This window comes from Salarias fasciatus, chromosome 17 (assembly GCF_902148845.1).
Source record: "Salarias fasciatus chromosome 17, fSalaFa1.1, whole genome shotgun sequence".
Taxonomy (NCBI): domain Eukaryota; kingdom Metazoa; phylum Chordata; class Actinopteri; order Blenniiformes; family Blenniidae; genus Salarias; species Salarias fasciatus.
The window spans coordinates 16,998,291-17,020,325 of NC_043761.1; the positions used below are offsets into that span (position 1 = coordinate 16,998,291).

The 22,035-nt window shown below is 49.3% G+C and overlaps 2 protein-coding genes across 3 annotated transcripts; one reads left to right on the forward strand and one right to left on the reverse strand.

Moving 5' to 3' along the window:
• The first annotated feature begins 1,093 nt into the window (after positions 1-1,093).
• Positions 1,094-6,145, forward strand: spx (spexin hormone). Its single transcript, XM_030114085.1, has 7 exons — positions 1,094-1,264; positions 1,635-1,709; positions 3,745-3,828; positions 3,921-3,978; positions 4,928-4,990; positions 5,137-5,223; positions 6,049-6,145. The coding sequence occupies exons 1-7, from the start codon at positions 1,094-1,096 to the stop codon at positions 6,111-6,113; spliced, it is 603 nt and encodes a 200-aa protein (XP_029969945.1). The 3' UTR covers positions 6,114-6,145.
• Positions 6,146-6,693: 548 nt separating this feature from the next.
• gys2 (glycogen synthase 2) lies at positions 6,694-19,659 on the reverse strand. Of its 2 annotated transcripts, XM_030113431.1 has the most exons (16): positions 19,536-19,659; positions 17,413-17,594; positions 15,728-15,919; positions 15,467-15,652; positions 12,479-12,623; positions 12,258-12,375; positions 12,013-12,133; positions 11,828-11,934; positions 11,622-11,681; positions 11,249-11,327; positions 9,337-9,450; positions 8,981-9,107; positions 8,192-8,287; positions 7,948-8,111; positions 7,771-7,851; positions 6,694-7,010 (listed from the first exon to the last, which is right to left on the reverse strand). In XM_030113431.1, the coding sequence occupies exons 1-16, from the start codon at positions 19,657-19,659 to the stop codon at positions 6,801-6,803; spliced, it is 2,106 nt and encodes a 701-aa protein (XP_029969291.1). In that variant the 3' UTR covers positions 6,694-6,800. The 2 variants fall into 2 exon arrangements, with proteins under 2 accessions (XP_029969291.1, XP_029969292.1); XM_030113432.1 differs by lacking the exon at positions 15,728-15,919.
• Positions 19,660-22,035: the final 2,376 nt, after the last annotated feature.

Here is a 22,035-nt window from a genome sequence, read left to right on the forward strand (position 1 = left end):
CCGTAAGTTGTCCAAAAACCGCAGACAGACAGTACCCAATTCTAACATAGCTAATTAATTAATAGTTAAGTTACCTTGATGTGACGACTGACACCCTAGCGTTAATGCTAGCTAGCCACTTACTCACTCACCTCAACCTCGTAAATGTTGTTTTTCATTGAAGCCTGTACTTTCCATTTCAGACTTCCATCTGTCTCCACAGAAATATTTACAACTCGGTTTGAGTTGTAAGGGTTTAAACCTCTCTTCACTGACTTTGGAAAGTCAGCAAAATACACTGTTACCGTGAAAAAAGTGACCGGTTCTTTGGCAACAGCCATGGTGTTTACATTGCGCGCTGGAAGCCTTGGACCCGGAAGTGACTTGTGACGTCACACTAGCCATTCCCATAGAACTTCCACGACACTGGTCAGTGAAAGGCGGCCTCTGCAGCTGGAGGTACTGATGCCTCCAGATGACAGGCATTCCAGCGGTCTGCAATCGGTGCTGATCACCTATTGACTGACAAACATCTTAATAATTCACTGCAGTATGTTCTATGATACTCTGTTTCTTTCATAGTCTTTTTTTTTTTTTAAATGTGGAGTTACCCAGCAGTCCAGGTTGAACACATTCATGATCAGATTACCGGTGCAGGTGAATGTCGGCACAGGCGTCTCTTAAAACAACAAAAATTACTGGAGAAAATCTTTCTATGGGAAGAAATTACAGATGGAGAGTGACAAAAGTAGAAATACAGATGCAAAAGGTAGAAATGAATACTGACAGAGCTACACTAACCATCCTCTTCTAAATGCAGGATGATACTTTCTCCGTGGAGAAGAAGGCAGTTCTTTACCCGAACAGAAGACAATCCATGACTCTGTAAAAGACTAAGAGACGTGTCTGAAGAAACCAAGAAGACAGGGCAAATTCTGACCTTTCTGTCGTTTGTATATGTGCATTAAATTTGTGAAATAAAGTTAATAAAAAGGAAAAAAACCTTTGTGGTTTGTTTGAAGCTGACATCTAAAGTCAAGAGCAATCCATAAACCCGAAATCTCACTGCTATGAACCAAGCAAGAGCAGGTTAGCTAGAATACCAAACGGCAGGATGGCTGACGTGAACGCCAGCGGTGGAAAAGAGTCCGAAGCCCGACTGACTCAGGACTACGCCTGTCAAGAAGACATGGAGACCAACGTGAAGGGAACCAAGAACGTCTTAACTTCTCCAGGTAAACTTCCTGTCTGTGAAAAAGCCGAGGCAGCTGCAGGGCTGAGACAAGTACGAGACAGACCTCTTCATCTGAACTTTCTCTCTGGCAGTCTTTTTTTTTTCTTTTTATTAAAAAATCCAGCTGTTTTTTAAAAGTGGCGCCTTGAGGACGGACCCATCTGTTCTCAGGTCCTGGATCGTCCCTCCGTCAGCGGCACATCTGTCCTGCTGATCGATCTCCTCTCAGCGCCGCTCCAGCGATCAGCCTCCAAACATATCGATACGGAGGAAATATGGCGACAGCGGCACGCTCCAGATTAACGGCCCGCAGCGTTCATTCAGAAATATGTACAGTGTGCTCCGCCCCCCCGCCCCCCCCGCCCCCCGCTGGGATCGATCGCTGATCGCTCTTCCCTCCCCCGCCCCCGGTGACCTATAGCAGCTGATAAAACCCGGCGGAGGAGCGGCGGAGCCTCTGCTCTCCGCCGGACCCGTCAGCCGCCGAACCATGAAGGTGAGTCCTGAGCTCCTGCTGCTCCTGCTGCTCCAGCTGCTGCTCACACATCTGGAGTATTATGCTTCCTCTGACGCTCTTTAAAGCTCCTCTTGTGAATAAAACCTCCACTCTGAGCTCCGCTTTTTGAAGGTTCACGAATTAAAGGCTGGTTTATGCTCAGAGTTTAGGTCAGGACTCTGGAATAACCTTCCTCTGGACTGTTTCTCCGTCTCTCTGTCTCTCTGACTGACCAGGTGATTTCAAACCAAGAAACCTGCAGTCTGGAAACTAACTTTAACATTTAAACAAATACTAGAGAAACAGTCCAGTTTGAATATCAGCCTGTTTTTACTGATGCTACAACCTTTCACTGCAGCCTTCACAGATTGATGAAGATTATGACGGAGATGATGATGATGATGATGATTCCAGCTGCTAAATGCCTCTGAAACATCCTTTCTCTGCTGATCAGAAGTCTCCGTCTAGATTTAAGCATTTTGGGGTGATTTTCTTCACCTTTGACCTGACACTCAAACATCTGGTCCACCGCACTGGAAAGGGATCGGGACCTTTCTATGTGGAGTTTTCCATCTGTGTGTGTGTGTGTGTGTGTGTGTGTGTAAGTAAGTAAGTAAGTAAAGTTTATTTATATAGCACCTTTCACAGACACAAAGTCACAAGGTGCTTCACAGCATACATAAATAAGACAACAATTAAATACACATACATAAATAAGCAGCACTAAAAATGTGATCAAAAACAGGCCCGAAAAACTAAGCAAATGCTTGAGAGAATAAAAAGGTTTTAAGTTGTGACTTAAAAATGTCAACAGTCACAACTGATCGAAGAGAGAGCGGGAGATCGTTCCAGAGCCTGGGAGCAACGGCCTGGAATGATCGGGCTCCTCTGGTCTTAAAGCGGGTACGCGGCACCTTTAAGAGATTCTGGTCCGCAGACCTTAAAGCCCTCACAGGGGAGTAAGGCTGGAGCAGATCGCGAATATAAGAGGGAGCTTGGCCGTGCAAGGCCCGAAAGGTTAAAACCAAAATCTTAAAGTTAACTCTATAAGAGACTGGCAGCCAATGAAGCTCCTTCAAAATGGGAGAAATGCGGGTCCATCTGTTTGTGCGGGTCAGGATTCTTGCTGCAGAGTTTTGCACAAGTTGCAGCCTCGAAAGCTGCTTCTTATTCAGGCATGAGAACAAGCTGTTGCAGTAGTCTAAGCGCGAAGAGACAAAAGCGTGTGTGTGTGTGTGTGTGTGTGTGTGTGTGTGTGTGTGTGTGTGTGTGTGTGCGTGCGTGGCTGCCTACTGTCGGTCCATTCAGGGAAGGACTTCCTCCTCTGGAACTGATATGGGACTAAAAAAATAAATGAATGAATAAATCCATAAATAAACAGGGGTTTTCAACAATTAACGGTCTCTCCTTCTGTGAAGTATCAATAATAATAGTAACAATGATTTTTTTTTTTTTTTTTTTTTAAATTTTGGAGCATCTTACAGCGAAACAGTGGAAGATAAAAGAAACAGGGAGAACATGAGGACTGAAGCCTGAACAGACGCCTGTTTAATTATTAGTTAATATGATGAACTGCTCATTCTGTGAATGACGAGGAAACAGCTGATAAGAGGTGATCGTCTGGACCTCTCCTGCATGCGGACCAGACTGGACCTTCAGTGGGCCAGTTTTGGTCCAGGAGCCTTATGTTGGACACTTGGAGTGTATGTTGGAGTGTAAACTGCTGAGTCTGAAATGAGAAAGTGAGGAGCTGCGGAGACCCTGAACTTGCTCTTCTTCTCTTTATATCCATTCATTCTTCTCCTCCTCCCCTTCCTCTCCTCTTCCTCCTCCTCTTCTCCTCCTCTCCTCCTCCTCCTCCTCCTCCTCCTGTCCTCCTCCTCCTCCTCTTCTCCTCCTCCTCCTCCTCCTCCTCCTCTCCTCCTCCTCCTCCTCCTCTCCTCCTCCTCCTCCTGTCCTCCTCCTCCTCTCCTCCTCCTCCTCCTCCTCCTGTCCTCCTCCTCCTCTTCTCCTCCTCCTCCTCTTCCTCCTACAGGTTTTGAGGACTGTCTCTTTGACCTCCTCCCTCACACTCTTCCTGCTGGTTTCCTTGGTGACTCAGTCGTGGAGCGCTCCCAAGGTAGAACTTTACAGGAGATCAGAACCTGAAGCAGCTCACAAACATCTGTAGAAACATCTGTAACCAAACGTTTCTCCTTCTCCTGGATGAAGGCCTCGTTCCAGCGGAGAAACTGGAGCCCACAAGCCATGCTGTACCTGAAGGGCACCCGTAGGTATCACACCTGACGACGTCACAGTAGCTCAGATGGTAGAGCGGGTCGTCTCATAACTGGAGGTTGGCGGTTCGATCCCCGCTCCCGCAGGCGTAAAACTGTCGTTGTGTCCTTGGGCAAGACACTTCACCCACCTTGCCTGAGTATGAAAGCAGTGTGAGAGTGAATGGTTGGTGGTGGGAGGGGCCGATGGCGCAGACTGGCAGCCTCGCTTCCGTCACACCTGACATCACACTTGACATCACACCTGACATCACACCTGACGTCACACTTGACGATGTCACACCTGACTCAGGTAAATATATTTAAAGGTATAATACAACATTTTCTCGAAAAGACGAAGCCCCACGTCTGTTACTCACTTTTTGAACAACGCCATGCTCCAGACCATCCGCCCGGCTCTCCTGCTTCTCCCAGGAAACGCGGAAGTGTACGAGCGCGATCTCCTCTTCTCCGGCGTGCACGGCTCTGTACAGTTTCTGCGATCCACCTCGCTCATAAATAAAGCTTTTTTTTTCCGAAACAGCTACAGTTTCATTATGTCAGACTCGCCATCGGTCAGTACGAGCTCAGAAGCTCACGGCTACATAAACACTCTGAATGCGCAAAAGGGAGAAGCTGATTGGGCGCAAGCACGGAGAACCGCCTTACGAAAGCAGCTCGTCAGAATGATTGACAAACAGACCCACCAATTATTTAGGTGATCCACCCGGAAATCAAAATGTTGTATTACACCTTTAATTAAATTAACTGAATCTTTTTTCATCTGATTAGTTTGTTTAAACCAAAATCCGCCAGAACAAATATCTGAAGAAATGTAAAGCATCCTCATTCAGCTGCCGAAGGTTACTGCATCCATCCATCCATCCATCCATCCATCCATCCATCCATCCATCCATCCATCATCTGCCTCCATCCATGTGTGAAGGAATGCTGTTTCCTCAGAGGGTCGCAGGTTCATCTCAGAGGACCGAAAAGAAGGAGACGTGTACGATACTCTACATTTAGGTAGGACAACAAGTTCACATCCTACAGTTGTAACTCATGATACACTGGAAGTCATCTGTGTGTGTGTGTGTGTGTGTGTGTGTGTGTGTGTGTGTGTGTGTGTGTGTCTGTGTGTGTGTGTGTGCGTGTGTGTGTGTGTGTGTCAGAGACCCGCAGTCAGAACACAGAGAAGCTCAGTGTGGACCAGGCTGCCACCATCCTGCTGAACTTCCTGCAACAGGCCAGAGAGGGAGGTGAGTCCAGGTCCAGATAAACCAGGTCCAGACACAGAGGTCCAGGTCCATCAGGTCCAGATACAACAGGTCCAACCATCCAGCCTCTCTTCCTCTTCATCCATCTGGTATCACAGTGGTAGTCCTGAGACTCCACCTGGGGAAGGTGTTCTCTCCGCCTGGAGGGAACCGAGGACTCAGACATGGAGGCTCTGATCTTCATCCCAGCTGATGTGAACTGTTCCAGTGAAAGGTGGAGGTGCCTCCTCCCCCATGATGCCCTCCACCGCCCACAATTCCACATCTCTGTCTAAATCAGTGATTTTAGTCAGAAGAGTATTTTTTTCAGAACAGTAGACGAGAATCGTCGTTTGGTTAAATCCTTTTCAGAAATCCTTTAAAAGATTGTTGGAACGTCATTTGGCTTTCACTTCTGTTACTTTTGCTCCTCTCGCCTCAGTCCTTCTGTTTCTACTTTCTGTCGTATCTCTGTCCTTTTTCATCGGGTATCTCTTTCAGTTGAACCTTTTTCTCGTCCTCTCTGTTCAGCTCTTTATATCCGTTATTTCTACGTTTTCCATTCCGTCTGTCCTTTCTACCACACTTGACCGCTCCATCTTTAGGAATAAACTCTCTTTCAATCAGTTATTTTTGTTTCTTACTTTTTCTTTTAATTTAACTTTCTTCTCCTCATTTCTTTGAGTTTAGCTTACTTGCTGGAACTCCACTCCTTTTCTGTTCAGTCAAAAAAACATTATAGGTGCTCGTCTTTCCTGAAGGTTTTTCCGTCTGTGTGAACAGCTTTAGTCCCAGAGTTGACCTGTCCTCCGTCTCTGTGCCCTCCAGCCGATGAAAACCCAGACGAGGTGTATTTCCAGGAGCTGCCGGTGTGGAAGAGAGAATACTTCTGATGGAGCAACGGGGCGTTTTCTGCACCTGCTGTTTTGTAAATACTGTTTGGAGTGACATGTTTTAATAAAAGCTGCTGAATTCATACTTCTGACTCTGCCTGATGCTCTCAGATTGCTGACAGAGGATGTTGTTCTTCACGTTATTCAAGACACATATGAAGAAAAATGAATTTTGTGAGGTTTTCCATCAGGTTTAATGGAAATCTGAAGCTTCGGATGGTGACTTTCCTCAGTGCAGATTCAAACTGAAATTCCAAAGCTCGTCAGGAGGAAGGTTTTGTTAAGAACCGCATGCAGGAACATGTTGGATTAAACTGTCCAGATGTCTGAGGGCTGAAATGCTGAATTTCTACTGAAGTAAAGAGGATTTTCCCTCTTTCTAACTTCCACTTTTTCATAGAATACACATTTAACCCTTCTGCTAAAGGGTTTTTTTATTTTATTTTAATTTTACACCCTGTCATTGGTCACATTGTTCATTCAGGCTCATGGATTAATCGTAAATATGAGCGGCTGAAGCCAGTTTTTACAGAGATGTTTCATATTGAAAGACGGTGAAAGTAGAAACAGAGATTTTATGAAGTTCAACACACTTTATTCAATGAAACTGGCCCACTGAGGTGTTTTCTGGACCCTGAAGTCCTGAACACCCTCAGTGACCTGCGGGTCAGGCTGAGCTGCCGGCTCTCAGTTCCCCGCCTCCCCCGGCTGCTTCTTCTTGCCTTCAGGGACTCCGTCCAGCAGGAAGGGAGACTTGATGTTCACGCGGTCGCGCTCCGCCTCCTCGTCCTCGTCGTAGTGCTCGTCCTCGTCGTCGCTGTGGTGGGGGGTGGAGTGGATGGAGGCGGAGGGGGAGGGGGGCACCGAGTAGGGCCGGGGGTACCGGAATCCCTCCGTCTGCTGAGACACCAGAAACACCAGATCAGGACCGGACCGCGGCGTCTCGCTGGGTTTCTCCGGGTGTTTCTTTAATTAAAGGTTATTTTTCATTGAACAGCCTTTCACAGATGTTCTGTGAGTTCTGACACTAAACCAACATCATAGTTTAACTCTGCTGGCCAGTGTTCTGTGCAGATCAACGAATTAAAGTTTCATTAAGACTCATTGAGTTCAGGGTCAATGCTCATTTTTAAAGGTTTTGTTCTCACTGGATGTGAGACATGACATTAAATATGTCTGGTCATGAGTCTTGACATTGGGACACATGGGACATGGAACCAGCGACGCCAGAGAGCGAGATGACGACTGGAAGACACACCGACTGAGGTCTTACTTTACCAGAAAACACGAGGAGCGTCTGCCTCTAAGTGATGTATTTCTTTCTATCAGCTGGTTTATGGTTCTTCTTCATGCTTTTCGCTCCTTTTGGTTCCTCATCCTGCTCTCAGAGTCTCCAACAAACTTAAATAAAATGTAATTCCATCTGAAGTCCATCCTGACGACGCCTCGTCTCCATCCAAATGTTAGCCTGTCAATTAGAGCTGGCAGGTGTGTGTAAAGTGACGTGTGTGTGTGTGTGTGTGTGTGTGTGTGCGTGCGTGCGTGCGTGCGTGTAAGCGTGCGTGCGTGTGTGTGTGTGTGTGTGTGTGTGTGTGTTGTGATGATACGGCTGAAACACTTCAGCCTGGAGCGAAGACAGAGAGCAGCAGGTCCTCACCCTCAGAGAGGCCGTGGACTCCATCTTGTACTTCTCTGGGAAAGCTCTGCTCAGGGCCATGTGCCGGGCGCTAATGTAGAACTGACAACCACAGAACAGAGAACAGAGGAACCTCAACAGCTGGACGATCGACCACACTGAACGTAACAGATAAGGGTTCTTCTGGAGGAAACTGACCCGTCCCAGGTATCTCCAGTCCAGCAGGTCGGACAGCCGCTCGGTTCGGTTCCTCTGGATGACGCGCTGACGACGAGACTGCTGACAGAAGCTGAACATGAACTGTGTGAGCTGGTTGCAGGACTCCTCTGGAGAGCGGAAGCGTCGGTCCACGATGTAGATGCCTGAGGGGAACAGTCACGTGAGGAGGACGGAGGTGAAGACCTGGAACACGAGTGACGTGTACGACAACGTCCACACATACCGTAGGCTGTAGGGTCCGAGACGTGCTCCTCCATGAAGCAGCCGAAGCCCGACAGGTTGGTGGTCACACTGGGGATGCCCATCACAGTGCACTCACCTGGAGAACACACAGAACACTCACCTGGAGAGCACACAGAACACTCACTCTGCTTCCTCTGCTAAAGAAATCAAGAAAGAAAATTGGTCTCAAACCGGTCCAAACCACTGACAACCCATGTAAACACAGTCTCAACATCTGAGAACCAGTCGACTCTGAAAAAACAGTCTACACCAAGTCCAAACAACAGAAGACCAGTCTGAACCAAGCCTAAAATAACCAAAACCAGTCTAAACGCAGTCCAAGACCAAAAAACCAGTCTGACTTCAGTCCAAAATGCAAAAAACAAGCCAGACTAATCCAAAGAAAACCAATCCAAACTCTAGAAAGAGTATCTAAACCCAATCTAAACGCAGTCTGAACCTGGTCTGAATAACAGTCTAAACCTGGTCTAAAGCCTCCAGATCAAGTCCTGAAGAGCCGGGTGCTGATCTTCCTCCTGTTCCCTCTAACATGGTGAAGTATGAAACGAAGAGCTGGAGTGAACCAGACTACCGCTGACTTCAGCCACCGGTCCAGTCTTCCAGTAGACCTGGTTCCGTGACTCTCTGCTGCAGGTCCAGTGGACCCGGTTCAGTCCAGTAGACCTGGTTCAGAGTCTTTCTGCTCCCTGGGTTTGTGTCGGCCTCATGATCCAGATGCAGACAGGAACGTCTGGGTTGAACCTGTGTGTGTGTCGAACACGCAGCCTACCGGGTGTGTACCCCCACGGCTCGTAGTACGACGGGAAGACCCCCAGGTTACAGCCGCGGACGAAGTCTTCGTAGTCCATGGGCAGCAGAGGACTGGTGGAGGACAGGAACTCCGGGTGGAAGATCACCTGACAGCAGACAACGTTCAGCAGGTGGACAAACGGATTACATCAGGGCACGTGTGGAGACGGGGTGGAGGCAGGGGGAGACGGGGTGGAGACGGGTGGAGACGGGGTGGAGACGGGTGGAGACGGGGTGGAGGCAGGTGGAGACGGGGTGGAGGCAGGTGGAGACGGGGTGGAGGCAGGTGGAGACGGGGTGGAGGCAGTGTGTAGATGGTGTGTAGACAGTGTGTACCTTGACTCGGTCGTTCCTGGAGTTGAAGAGGCCAACTCGTCTGATATTGGCCAGGATGGGGTCTGTGGTGTCGTCTAGCATGTTGTGAGTCGTAACAGGAGGCAGGCCGTGCCTCTGCAGGAACACACACACACACACACACACACATACACACACAAACACACACACACACACACACACACACACACGTTCTACTGGGGTGCTGTAGGTTCAGGGTACAGGTCACGTTTGGTCTGAATGAGGCAGTAATGCGATATCATTCAGAAAAAAGCCACCAAAGACTTTTGACTCCGTACTGAGGAAAAGAGATCCTGGAAATATTCCCATTTCATCCATCTGGGGCCATTTGAGCTGCGAGTGTGTTTGAGTTTAGGATCATTGAGGATTCACCACCAACACACACACACACTCACACCCAGCGTTCAGCTATGGACTTGACGCTAATGCTAGTTTCAGGGAGCCGGTGGATAGCCTAGTGGACAAATCAGGAACTGAACTTACTGTATTTAAATAAAAATTAAGTCAATCAGTTCATCTGTTGGTCTCAGACAACAAAAATTCAAAAACAGTCAGAAAAGGAGACAAATGATGGTGAAACTTTTAGAAATCGATTAAAAACTTCTACTTCGTACTTCTACAGTTCTGTAGAATTGTAGGTTTGGAGGTAAAAGTTCAGACGCTGTGAGAGATTCTGAACCGAGCGTCATGTGTCTGCAGTGTTTAGACATGATGGGAGCAGGAGGCGGCCCCTGACCGGTAACCTTTAGACTGACTGTGTGGAGTATGGACGGGTGTTTGAAGCCTGGATAATGATCTCTGATTACCAGCGTCTGATCCAGTCAATCGGCTCTGATGGAAATGAGTCTCCGGCCGGCGCTGAGGAGCGCTGTGTTCCGTCTGCTCTTCAGATCTACTTTAAATTCTGTGATCTGAGAGTCTTAGTTTGTAATGAAGGAGAGGAACAAAGAGGAATCAGCTCAGGAAGTCGAATCCAGGCCTGGCGTACTCTCTGCTGTGATTTTATGCTTCTTCCATCGTTACACTCGGTGAAAGAGAGTGATTAGACTGCAGCGCGATCGCACAGTTTACACTTAAATCACATTTGATGAGAGAAAAGAAGTTTATTGCCATAGTTTTGGGGCCAGTGGACCCTTAATAAGAGAAATAGATGAGGCTGTAATTGAAAATCGGCGGTGGAATGGAAATGGGGAGGACTGCACATGAAAAATGGCTAAAAGAGAAATAATCAAAACGGCGCCTCTCACAAACAGCCAATCAGGAGCCTCCCTTCCATCATCCCTCGCACGCTCGCAGTCGATTACTGGCTTTCCATTTCCGACCTCTCAAATATTGACATTGGCATAAATTCATTTAATTGTGAAAGAGCTTTTTATAGGCCCTGCTCTGGTGAGATCCATCAGGCCGCCGCCGCTCTATTGACCTGCAGTCAGCGGTGGAGGAAGGTAATTAACGGACTCCATGTTCATTCAGGTCCTCACTCAGGGGATTCCCCCTCATCCCGTCTCCGACATTGATCACAGCGCAGGAAATGTCACATCCATTCAAAAAGTGAGGGAGATTCGCCTCCACAGCATCCTCCATCTGTTTCTACAGCGCTGAGCTGAACAGCAGCAGGAAGCAGAGGACTTCACACACACAGCTGTTTCATCTTGTCTGGATCAGAGCACGAACAGACGCAACTCAGTGTCTCTTTTAGCTCAGAGACGTACTGGGAAAGTCTGGAAATGAACCCTTTATAGAGCAAAGAAAACACTTGGGAAATGAGCAGGCTGGCCACAGAGAGTTGCTACGATCCATCCATCTGTCTTCGACACATTTCTGAGTCCAGGATACCTCGCAGGTTTCTAAGACTTCAGGAGTCCAGGCCTCTCTCAGATGGACGCTCCCTTACCTGAGTGGCAAAGATGGCTCTCTTCATGATGGTGAAGTCATCTCGGTCCAGAATAGTGTCCATATCGGGAATCTGGCCTCTGTGGACAGAGCACACCCTCAACAAGGAGACCTGGTCCTCATGACAGACGAGCAGAAGACTGTTTGAAACAGCATTTCTTCTTCATACATGCGCTGTGGCAGACTGCAGAACGTACGAGACCGTCTCTGCTCACAGTGGCTAATGACTAACCTACAACCCCTGATGCAGATCATGGGAACACTAAACAGCAAAGTCCCTGATGGTAACAACATCAAAACCAGAAGGTTTTACAGTGAAAGGTGACACACATAAACCTCTGTCAACCGAACAGGAGCCTGCCGTTGTCACTTACTTCAGCAGAGCGTCATACAGTTTTTTACCAAACTTCTCCTTCACAGTGTGAGCTGTGTCCCTGCGGGAGACAACGCAAAACCTGAGAGAACATTTACACCGATATGGAAGACCAGCGCCCGAGCACACTTCAGGACGCTGCAGTGTGTTTCATCTGCTTGAGTCCGGTTTGAGGTCTGCGGCCCACTCTTCAGTCTCAGGTCTTACCAGAGCTGTTTGCGGACCGCCTGCCCCTTCAGCGACTCCACGTTGAAGTTGTTGGTTTTAGCTGGCATGATGAAGAAAACCACCACGGTCACATCGTCTCTGTGCATCTGTGGAGAGTCGGAAGGATTCATGTGCTTCACAGCGTCACACTGTCAACCTCAGCCCAAAGCCCAGAGGGTCCTGACCCGCAGCAGGTAGTTCAGCCTGGACAGCGACTCCAGGAAGATGTCAGCCCCCTTGTTGGAGAACTCATAGCGTCCGGCAATGAAGAAGAAGAGGGTTTTCTCCAGGTTGAAGTCGAGATGACTGCCAGGGAGATAAAGATCGATAAAGCAATACGAGACAGGACCAGTCCCCGGGACAGTAAACCTGACAGGACCGCACATAAACACTGAGAGTTATGTGTCGAGGCGTGGATCTCAGCTCCCACCCGTAGAAGTGTCCCCGCACAAACTCCTGGATGCGGACTTTACTGGTGGAATGCAGGTTCTGAAACTCGTGCATGGCCGAGAACTTCTTCACGTTCAGTCCGTTAGGAGTCACCACATCTGCCAGGAGAAGACACAGCAGGGACCTTCATGAGGAACTGGATCTGGGGCCTGGGATCAGATGGTCTTAGGGGGGACCGGCTGGAGGGGGCGTGCTCTTCACCTGGCATCCTGTGCAGCATGTGGTTGGCCTCCACCGCTGTGATCTGGGACACCGTGGTGAAGACGTGAGCGCAGTGGACGGCCGCTCGCTCCAGACAGTACCGATGGTAGATCTGCCTCTCCCCAGCCTCCTTATCAATGTCAAACTGCAATGCACACACACACACACACACACACACACACACACACACACACACACACACACACACACACACAGCCCTCTGTAATGCAGTTGTCAATCTACCTTATTTGTGAGCATCAGTGTTGCTCTGATCTCTAATCTCTGACCTCTGACCTCTACAATCTGATCTCTGATCTCTAATGTCACATTTCTAACCTCTGATCTCTGACCTTTGACCTCTATTTTTAATGTCTAATCACTCATCTGTAATCTCACACTGTGAAGTTAGAAATGTGACCCTTCTACCTAGCTTAATAACTCAGAAGTGCATCACCTGCTAACCTGTCAGCGAACAACTCAAGGTCCTGGTGGAGAAGCTAAAACTACCCGCACAACCAAAGCATCAAGTTTCACGTTCCAGTGAAATAAAAAAAACATTTCAAGTGAAATCTGAGAGCTTTGACTTCATTTCAGGGTCTGTTTACAAGACAACAGCAGGCAGAGCCAATGAAAACCCAGCTTTATGGAAAAGCTCCAGCTTCCGTCTCATTGTAGAAGGAGGAAACACTGAGTGTGTTGTTCTCCGTGTTCTCCAGTGGTAATGTTTACAGTGTGTTGTTCTCCGTGTTCTCCAGTGGTAATGTTTACAGTGTGTTGTTCTCCATGTTCTCCAGTGGTAATGTTTACAGTGTGTTGTTCTCCGTGTTCTCCAGTGGTAATGTTTAGACTGTGTAGTAAAGTGAAAGAAGTCTGCTCTTGCTGAATGAGACGTCTCTTCTCTCTGCGTTCTGAGCGGTGCTCTGGGAGAACCCTCTCAGAGGTTCTGTTAGAACACCCCTGGATGAACCGAGCGCTGTGCTGAGGACCTGCAGCCTGAACTTTCTCTGGAGTTTGGACGGAGTTGAGTTCCACCTGTCAATTATCCCCTGAGTGGGCGACCTTTAGCTCCGCGATGACCTTCAGGATCGAGCCGAGCAGGGCCAATTACAGAGCCCAGCGCCCCCCGGTGGCCCCCCACCCCCACCCCCGCCCCGCCTCCACTAATGATGCTCTGAGTGGCTGTCAAAGGCTCCAGGTTTTAGGCTGAAGCTTTGAAGGGGAAATGGTGTGTGTGAGCTGAGAGACGCAGTGAGAACTCCTGAGAGGAACCTGGACTCGAACTGAGAACCCTGTCCCACGTTTACCTTCACAGCTGAGAAACCGATGTTTTAACATCACAGAACGACAGAAACATTCACTGACCAGGATTACAACTATCAGTCAAACTGTTCAGTCGCCATGGAAACAATCTGAGGCTCATCTGGAACACAGGGACACACTGACATGAGGAAAGGAACCGACAACCTTGAGGTTAGGCGACAACTTGGTGTAACAGCTGAACCTGTCATTGTTATTAACCACCATCATCCTGATTATAGAGCATCTTCCTCCTCTAACACCAGATCATAGAGCATCTTCCTCCTCTGACATCAGATTATAGAGCATCTTCCTCCTCTGACATCAGATTATAGAGCATCTTCCTCCATAGCATCCAGATTATAGAGCATCTTCCTCCTCTAACATCAGATTATAGAGCATCTTCCTCCTCTAACACCAGATTATAGAGCATCGTCCTCCTCTAACACCAGATTATAGAGCATCTTCCTCCTCTGACATCAGATTATAGAGCATCTTCCTCCATAACATCCAGATTATAGAGCATCTTCCTCCATAACATCCAGATTATAGAGCATCTTCCTCCTCTAAAATCAGATTATAGAGCATCTTCCTCCTCTAACACCAGATTATAGAGCATCTTCGTCCTCTAACATCAGATTATAGAGCATCTTCCTCCTCTGACATCAGATTATAGAGCATCTTCCTCCATAACATCCAGATTATAGAGCATCTTCCTCCTCTAACACCAGATTATAGAGCATCTTCATCCTCTAACATCAGATTATAGAGCATTGTCCTCCTCTAACACCAGATTATAGATCATCTTCCTCCTCTAACATCAGATTATAGAGCATCGTCCTCCTCTAACACCAAATTATAGAGCATCTTCCTCCATCACAGCTAGATTATAGAGCATCGTCCTCCTCTAACACCAGATTATGGAGCATCTTCCTCCTCTAACATCAGATTATAGAGCATCTTTCTCCTCCAACATCAGATTATAGAGCATCTTCCTCCTCTAACAACAGATTATAGAGCATCTTCCTCCTTTAACACCAGATTATAGAGCATCTTTCTCCTCTAACATCCAGATTATAGAGCATCTTCCTCCTCTAACATCAGATTATAGAGCATCTTCGTCCTCTAACACCAGATTATAGAGCATCGTCCTCCTCTAACACCAGATTATAGAGCATCTTCCTCCTCTGACATCAGATTATAGAGCATCTTCCTCCATAACATCCAGATTATAGAGCATCTTCCTCCATAACATCCAGATTATAGAGCATCTTCCTCCTCTAAAATCAGATTATAGAGCATCTTCCTCCTCTAACATCAGATTATAGAGCATCTTCCTCCTTTAACACCAGATTATAGAGCATCTTCATCCTCTAACATCCAGATTATAGAGCGTCTTCCTCCTCTAACATCAGATTATAGAGCGTCTTCCTCCTCTAACACCAGATTATAGAGCGTCTTCCTCCTCTAACACCAGATTATAGAGGATCTTCCTCCTGTAACATCCAGATTATAGAGCATCTTCCTCCTTTAACACCAGATTATAGAGTATCTTCCTCCTCTAACTGTAAACTTCCATTCATGCAGCATCTCTTCATGGCCTGAGCATTCACCCATCCTGCCCTCCATGCGAATCACTCTGGGCTCGGTGCCTTGCTAAAGGGCACTGTGACACGTGTTGCACATCCCTACATTTCCCAGGTTGTTGTAGAAGTCGGCGTTCCCGGCACACAGGTATCTCCCCAGCAGGGTGGCGTGTGTGGTGAACACCGTGGCCAGCGGGATCTTGCGGGAGCGGGACAGGATGAGGCCCGGGCCGGCCTGCCACTCGTGGAAGTGGGCCACGACGTTGGGCTTGTCCCCGAGGGAGTCCGTCAACTGCGGGGAGAGAGAGGCCGAGGTCAGACGCCGCGAGACTCTCGCCGGCCGACCGTGTCGGAGGTCAACGGCCACCTCTTTGAAGAACCAGGCGATCAGGGAGCCCAGCAGGAGGGCGTCGTTGGCCTCGCGGTCCTGGTGCGGCAGGCCGATGTGGCAGGACTCCCACAGGTCCCCCTTCCAGCGGTCCAGGTTCCAGGCCGCCGAGCCGATGTCGAACAGGATGACGTACGGACTGCCCTCGATCAGCCAGCGGCCGAAGTGAACCTGCAGCAGGGAGCAAGTGGTCACGGGGTCAAAGGGAAGCAGGTCAGGGGTCACGGAGGAGGAGGAGGTCTTCATGTGGACCAGCTGGGGATCAGGTCAGGGTTCATGCTGTCTCTGTGCTCAGCAGGGAGGCCTTCAGGTTCTCCTTGAGCTCCATCTAGTGGCCACACTGAGGTAATAATAATAACAATAATAATAATAATAATAATAATAATAATAATAATAATAATACATTTTATTTCACTCAAGGACACTTTCAAAAAGTAAAAAGTAAAAAAGTAAAAAGTAAAAAGTAAAAACACATTACTAATAAATAAAACAACAGACAATATAACACAGTGAATTAAAAATAAAGAGAGAGGTTACAGATGATAGGCAGATTGAAACAGTGAGAGAGGGGTGAGAGAGGGGCAAGAGAGGGGCGAGAGAGGGGTAGGAAGTGTGCAGACCGAGTGATGTTATTAATGTGGAAAGAGAGTGAGCTGTGGAGGACGACACCCAGACTCTACCCTGAGGGGAGGGGACACTGTGGAGCTGTCCACTGTGAGGGACAGCCTGGTAGATCTGGACACTGTGGAGCTGTCCACTGTGAGGGACAGCCTGGTAGATCTGGACACTGAGGACTTGGTGCCAAGAAGAAGGGGAAGTTCTGTTTTATCACTGTTTAGTTTCAGGAAGTTTGAGGTGAATTAAGATTTGATTTCAGAGATGCAGAGGGTGAGAGAGGAAGGGGGAGAGTGGAGTCAGGCTTAGAGAGAGAGAGCTGGGTGTCTCCGAGTAGCAGTGAAAGTTAATACCATGTTTACAGAAAATATTGCCGAGGGGAAGGAGGTAACTGATGAAGAGGAGGGGCCCCAGGACGGAGCCCTGGGGCACGCCAGGAGTGACGGGGAGGCTGAGAGGTGAGGGACTTGAGGTGGATGAGCTGGATTGAGATACTGTCTGCAAGCCTTAGTTTGGAGGGGAAATGTCCCAGCATGCACTGCTCTGTGTAAAACATCAGGAGCAGGTCAGGGACCGGGACCGGGACCAGGACCGGGACCAAGGCCAGGACCAGGACTAGGACCAAGACCAGGATCAGGATCAGGATCAGGATCAGGACCAGGACCAGGACCAGGACCAGGATCAGGATCAGGATCATGATCAGGATCAGGATTAAGATCAGAACCAGAACCAGGGCCAGGGCCAGGTCCGGGACCAGAACCACATCAACATCAATGTTTGAATGGATTGAAAAAAACGTTCAGTTTCAGCACGGTGGTTGAATTAGAAATACACAATTCCATGGTGTGTGTGTGTGTGTGTGTGTGTGTGTGTGTGTGTGTGTGTGTGTGTGCAGTGGAGCAGTGGCAGGCTGTGCTGCCTCAGGTCCTCAGTGTGAGGCTGCTGACTCACTGTCATGAATTGTGGACGTTGTCTGGATTTGAACCAGGGTTCCAGTTTGGGGCTCCGGTCTGGAGCAGGGTGGGCTCCGGGGACGGAGGACGTCTCACCTGGCAGCCGTTGTGGATCAGGGAGTCCATGGCCTTCCTGATGGCCGGGTGGGGCGGCTCGCAGTCCTCCACCTGGGTCTTGTAGTTGTGTTCGTAGTACGGCCCCATCATGTAGTAGTTCTCCCCCCACTCGTCCACCGTCACCTTGGCCTTGGTCTGGATGACGGTGTAGATTCCTCCCACTGCGGGGAGAACAGCGGCGGCGTTTCCTGAGCCAGCTCCATCATGGCTGACCCCGCGGTCGCGCCTGCTCTCCTCTCATTCACACACAATTTTCAGACACGTGGGACTGTTTTCCACCGGGGAAGATAAATATTGATGTGAGCGAGCGGCGGAGAGCGGAGTGACGTCCGGACTGCATCACAGAGCTTATACAAGAGGAGCGACCTCTGCTCCGCCTGGCAGCACACAGGGAACCGCCAAGAAGCATCCGGTGGTCTGGAGCCGTCTAATCCCTGGATTAATGAGAGCCTGTACAGGTGTTTTAATCCACAGAGGCTTGAGGCAGAACCGTCATGTTGGGTCATTATTTAAACACATTATCTATTCATCTCTTCAGTGAACTCTGCACTGTCCAAGGTGGACCTGTCCTCACCTGTCCTCAGTGATCCAGGTTTACCTGTCCTCACCTGTCCTCACCTGTTCTCAGTTGTCCTTACCTGTCTTCACATGTCCTGATCAAGTCAGTTTCAAAGGATAATCTTCACTGAATCCATGAGTTTAATTTTCAAAGGAAAGTCTAAATAACCCTGTTATTTAGTCTACATCATGCGTGTACAGATGTTAGAGCTCTTCATCAGGGGTACAGATGTTAGAGCTCTTCATCAGGTGTACAGATGTTAGAGCTCTTCATCAGGTGTACAGATGTTAGAGCTCTTCATCAGGGGTACAGATGTTAGAGCTCTTCATCAGGGGTACAGATGTTAGAGCTCTTCATCAGGGGTACAGATGTTAGAGCTCTTCATCAGGGGTACAGATGTTAGAGCTCTTCATCATGTCTGTACAGATGTTAGAGCTCTTCATCAGGGGTACAGATGTTAGAGCTCTTCATCAGGTGTACAGATGTTAGAGCTCTTCATCAGGTGTACAGATGTTAGAGCTCTTCATCAGGGGTACAGATGTTAGAGCTCTTCATCAGGTGTACAGATGTTAGAGCTCTTCATCAGGTGTACAGATGTTAGAGCTCTTCATCAGGGGTACAGATGTTAGAGCTCTTCATCAGGGGTACAGATGTTAGAGCTCTTCATCAGGTGTACAGATGTTAGAGCTCTTCATCAGGGGTACAGATGTTAGAGCTCTTCATCAGGGGTACAGATGTTAGAGCTCTTCATCAGGTGTACAGATGTTAGAGCTCTTCATCAGGGGTACAGATGTTAGAGCTCTTCATCAGGGGTACAGATGTTAGAGCTCTTCATCAGGGGTACAGATGTTAGAGCTCTTCATCAGGGGTACAGATGTTAGAGCTCTTCATCAGGTGTACAGATGTTAGAGCTCTTCATCAGGGGTACAGATGTTAGAGCTCTTCATCAGGGGTACAGATGTTAGAGCTCTTCATCAGGGGTACAGATGTTAGAGCTCTTCATCAGGGGTACAGATGGGCAGAAGACTGAATGCAGCTCATGTGGTTTAGCTCGCTCTCACTTGCCAGCTATCTGCAGCTTAATGTTTAACTCTTCAGAGGGTTTTTTGCGTCACACTCTGCATTTCAATATTTACTCTGAAAGGCCACGAGCGACTTTTACACTAAATCTGACTGATGACCCCAAATACACCACGAGTGAGCTGGGCTGAGTGCACGAGGGCCATGTTCATCGCTCCAGTCTGCTCTAATGCTGACCCAAACGTTCCACAGATTGAGAGCAAACGGCGATGCACGGCAGGTCATTCCCAAAATCCTCGATCTAACATTGGCTGGAGGCAGAAACAGTTCATATAGTTCACCTCTAGCCTTTCACACTGTGAAGACATCGATACAGACACAGGGAGAACATGCAGACTCCCAGAAAGAGCTGTGGAAGCTGAGCCTAGATTCAAACCGGGGACATTCTGAGTGGCAGGCGATGTGCTGACCACTACGCCACCGTGCCGCTGGTGTGGAAGCAAAAGTATGAGACGCAGCTGACCTTTGTTGGTGACCTCCCAGGCCACCTCAAACAGCAGCAGGTCCTCCACCGGCAGCTCGTCCTCCTCCCAGGCCGGCAGCAGCCCGCTCAGGGACGTCATGGACAGGGACCGAGACAGCGGCATGGCGGGACGACACGGCAGGGTCCAAACCTCAGTCCTAACAACGGTCCTTCACTCCAGAGACGAGACGGCAAGGGGACACGGTCCTAACCTCAGGAGACGAGACGGACAGGGGACTCGGTCCTTCACTCAGGAGATGACAGGAGAGAACAGAGGGAGCCCAGTGGACAGAGGACCGCCCACAGAGGACACTGACCTCACACACACACACACACACACACACACACACACACACACACACACACACACACACACACACACACACACACACACACGGGCTGATTTTTGAATTTCCAGCTGTTTTTAGCAGTTTCTCGCTGCTCCGCCTCTGCTGGCTCGTTGCCAGTCATTCCTCTACCTTCAGTCCGTCCCAGATCGTTCTTTCTCTCAGCCAGAAGGAAACCCATTTCGGCCACGCCCACTCTCGTTCTGTCAGAGCCGACCCACGGCTCCTGACCACAGGTGAGCGAGAGGATGTAGACTGGCCAGTAGACAGGAACAGGGCGACAGCAGATGTCAGGATGCTGAGCGGGTCGGCCTGAGGTCTTAGCAGGTCTGAAACCCCCTTTAAATGAGTCAAACTGCATTAAGAACAGATATACGTATAACGGCCACAGTCAGGGACTGGTGTGAGGAAGGACGAAGAGATCTCAGAAGACGACCTGCTCAGGAGGAGCTACCGGCTGAGGAGGGGTCTCCTCGGCGGCGTCCACCTGGAGCCCCTCCCACAACACCTCATGGCTCGATGTCACAACCCACATCCTGATCTGGAGACCACATGGACCCCTCCTAGTCTGTGTTAGAGGGGAAAGTTCATCCTCCTCTCCAGCCTGCTTTGTTTCCTTTATCTGAGGCAAACAACAGGCTGACTTTGGACTTTCTGGTGTAGTATTTCCCCGAGAGGCCGGGATGTGTGACGCCAAGGTCAGATCCCCTCTCAGATCCAAACCAGCACGTTCCAGGTCTATCAGATGCATGTTTCCAGGTAAAGACACCGGGAGATTCAGTTAAAGTGAGCAATGGGACACTTGGACAGAGAGTGAGACATCTTCCTACACAGTGGACCAAGACCAGATCCTCCATCAGACTGTGATGGGAAACAACGGCTTGTCTCCTGAAGGCATGTGGGCATTCCATCCACCCTGGGACCGTAACATCAGCAAGAACAGACAGATCCACCCAGAACCCTGTAGTCCTGCCCCCTGTGAAGGACCGTCCCTGGAGTCCAGGACGTCCCTACTGTCCTCTCTCCCCCTCTGGACCAGGTCTTCAGTGGGAGCCAGTGGTTGGTCAACCCAGCAGTCTCCTGTCCCTTCGGGTACAGCAGAGGGTTGGTGGGCCGGTTGGAGACGGTCTTGAGGCCCTGCTGGACCTCCTCATCGGCCAGGATGTGGACGGTGTTGTCGTCCACCTCAGCTTGGTTCAGCAGGTCCAGGATCAGCCGATCCTGGTTGTTGGCCCCGTCTCCACCACAGAAGCGGCCGTGAGGACGGTGATGGAACCAAGAGGACGGGGGACGGACGGTACTGTTGAGTCCACTGGGTTCTCATCAGTAAGGTTCAGTGTAAAACAAACCTGAAGGTTTTCGGTGAGTCTGAGTAATCCTAAAAGCAGATCAGGTCCCGTTGTGAAGGACAGTCTGGCTGTAGCGTCCCCCACAGAGACGGGAAGCCGGGGACGGCGAGCGGCTGGTGTGTTTGAGCTCTGAGTGTTTTTCCCTCCTAATGCAGGAATAATTCAGGCAGCGGCTCGTCTCCCGTCATCAACCGGACCTCCGTCACCCGCAAACTGCCACATTACCGCCGCCATTTCCACGAAGAAGCCTTTCAGCTGCGGACGCCGCCGCAATTTCGCGGCGCGGAGGCGCGAGCGGCCGCGGCTAGGCGCTGGCGGCAGGTCGGCGGGGGTCACCGGCTCAGGCATAAAGCCAGGGGAGCTGGAGCGGCGGCGGCAGTCTGGATCCCAGCTGTGAGACATGAGGCTGCTGGCGCTGCTGCTGGTGTGTGCGCTGATGGCGGCGGAGGACGGGCCGGGCGCCGGAGCGGTGCCGCTGTTCGAACCCCCACAGAGGACGCACACAGGTGAGTCTCCTCCAGAGCTCCAGAGGAACCTTCTGCTGACTACAGCTGAACTCTCAAAAACTCTGTTTCAGTAAAAAATGCCTTAGAAACAGTCTGTCGGCTGAATAATACATCTTGATTTCTTCTCTTTTGCTCATGTTGAGGTTTTTATTAACATTGAACTGAAAGGAGGAGTGGGGTGACTGTTGGGATTGGTGCTGTATGAATAAAACTTATTTCATTCAACTCGTGATTACTATTCAGCTGAATGGTTTTCATCACATTTCTTCACCAATGAATCAATACCTGACTTATTTTA

Bases quoted from the DNA above. Each gene is read 5' to 3' on its own strand.
- spx (XM_030114085.1), top strand. From the start codon at position 1,094: ATGGCTGACGTGAACGCCAGCGGTGGAAAAGAGTCCGAAGCCCGACTG. The intron at 1,265-1,634 runs GTACGAGACAGA...GGTGACCTATAG, and splicing joins CAGCTGCAGGGCTGAGACAA to CAGCTGATAAAACCCGGCGG. The intron at 5,224-6,048 runs GTGAGTCCAGGT...TGTGCCCTCCAG, and splicing joins GCAACAGGCCAGAGAGGGAG to CCGATGAAAACCCAGACGAG.
- gys2 (XM_030113431.1), bottom strand. From the start codon at position 19,659: ATGCCGCTGTCTCGGTCCCTGTCCATGACGTCCCTGAGCGGGCTGCTG. The intron at 12,376-12,478 runs GTGAAGAGCACG...TTCTCCTGGCAG, and splicing joins CATGCTGCACAGGATGCCAG to ATGTGGTGACTCCTAACGGA. The intron at 7,852-7,947 runs GTCAGTTTCCTC...TGTGGTTGTCAG, and splicing joins ACTGGAGATACCTGGGACGG to TTCTACATTAGCGCCCGGCA.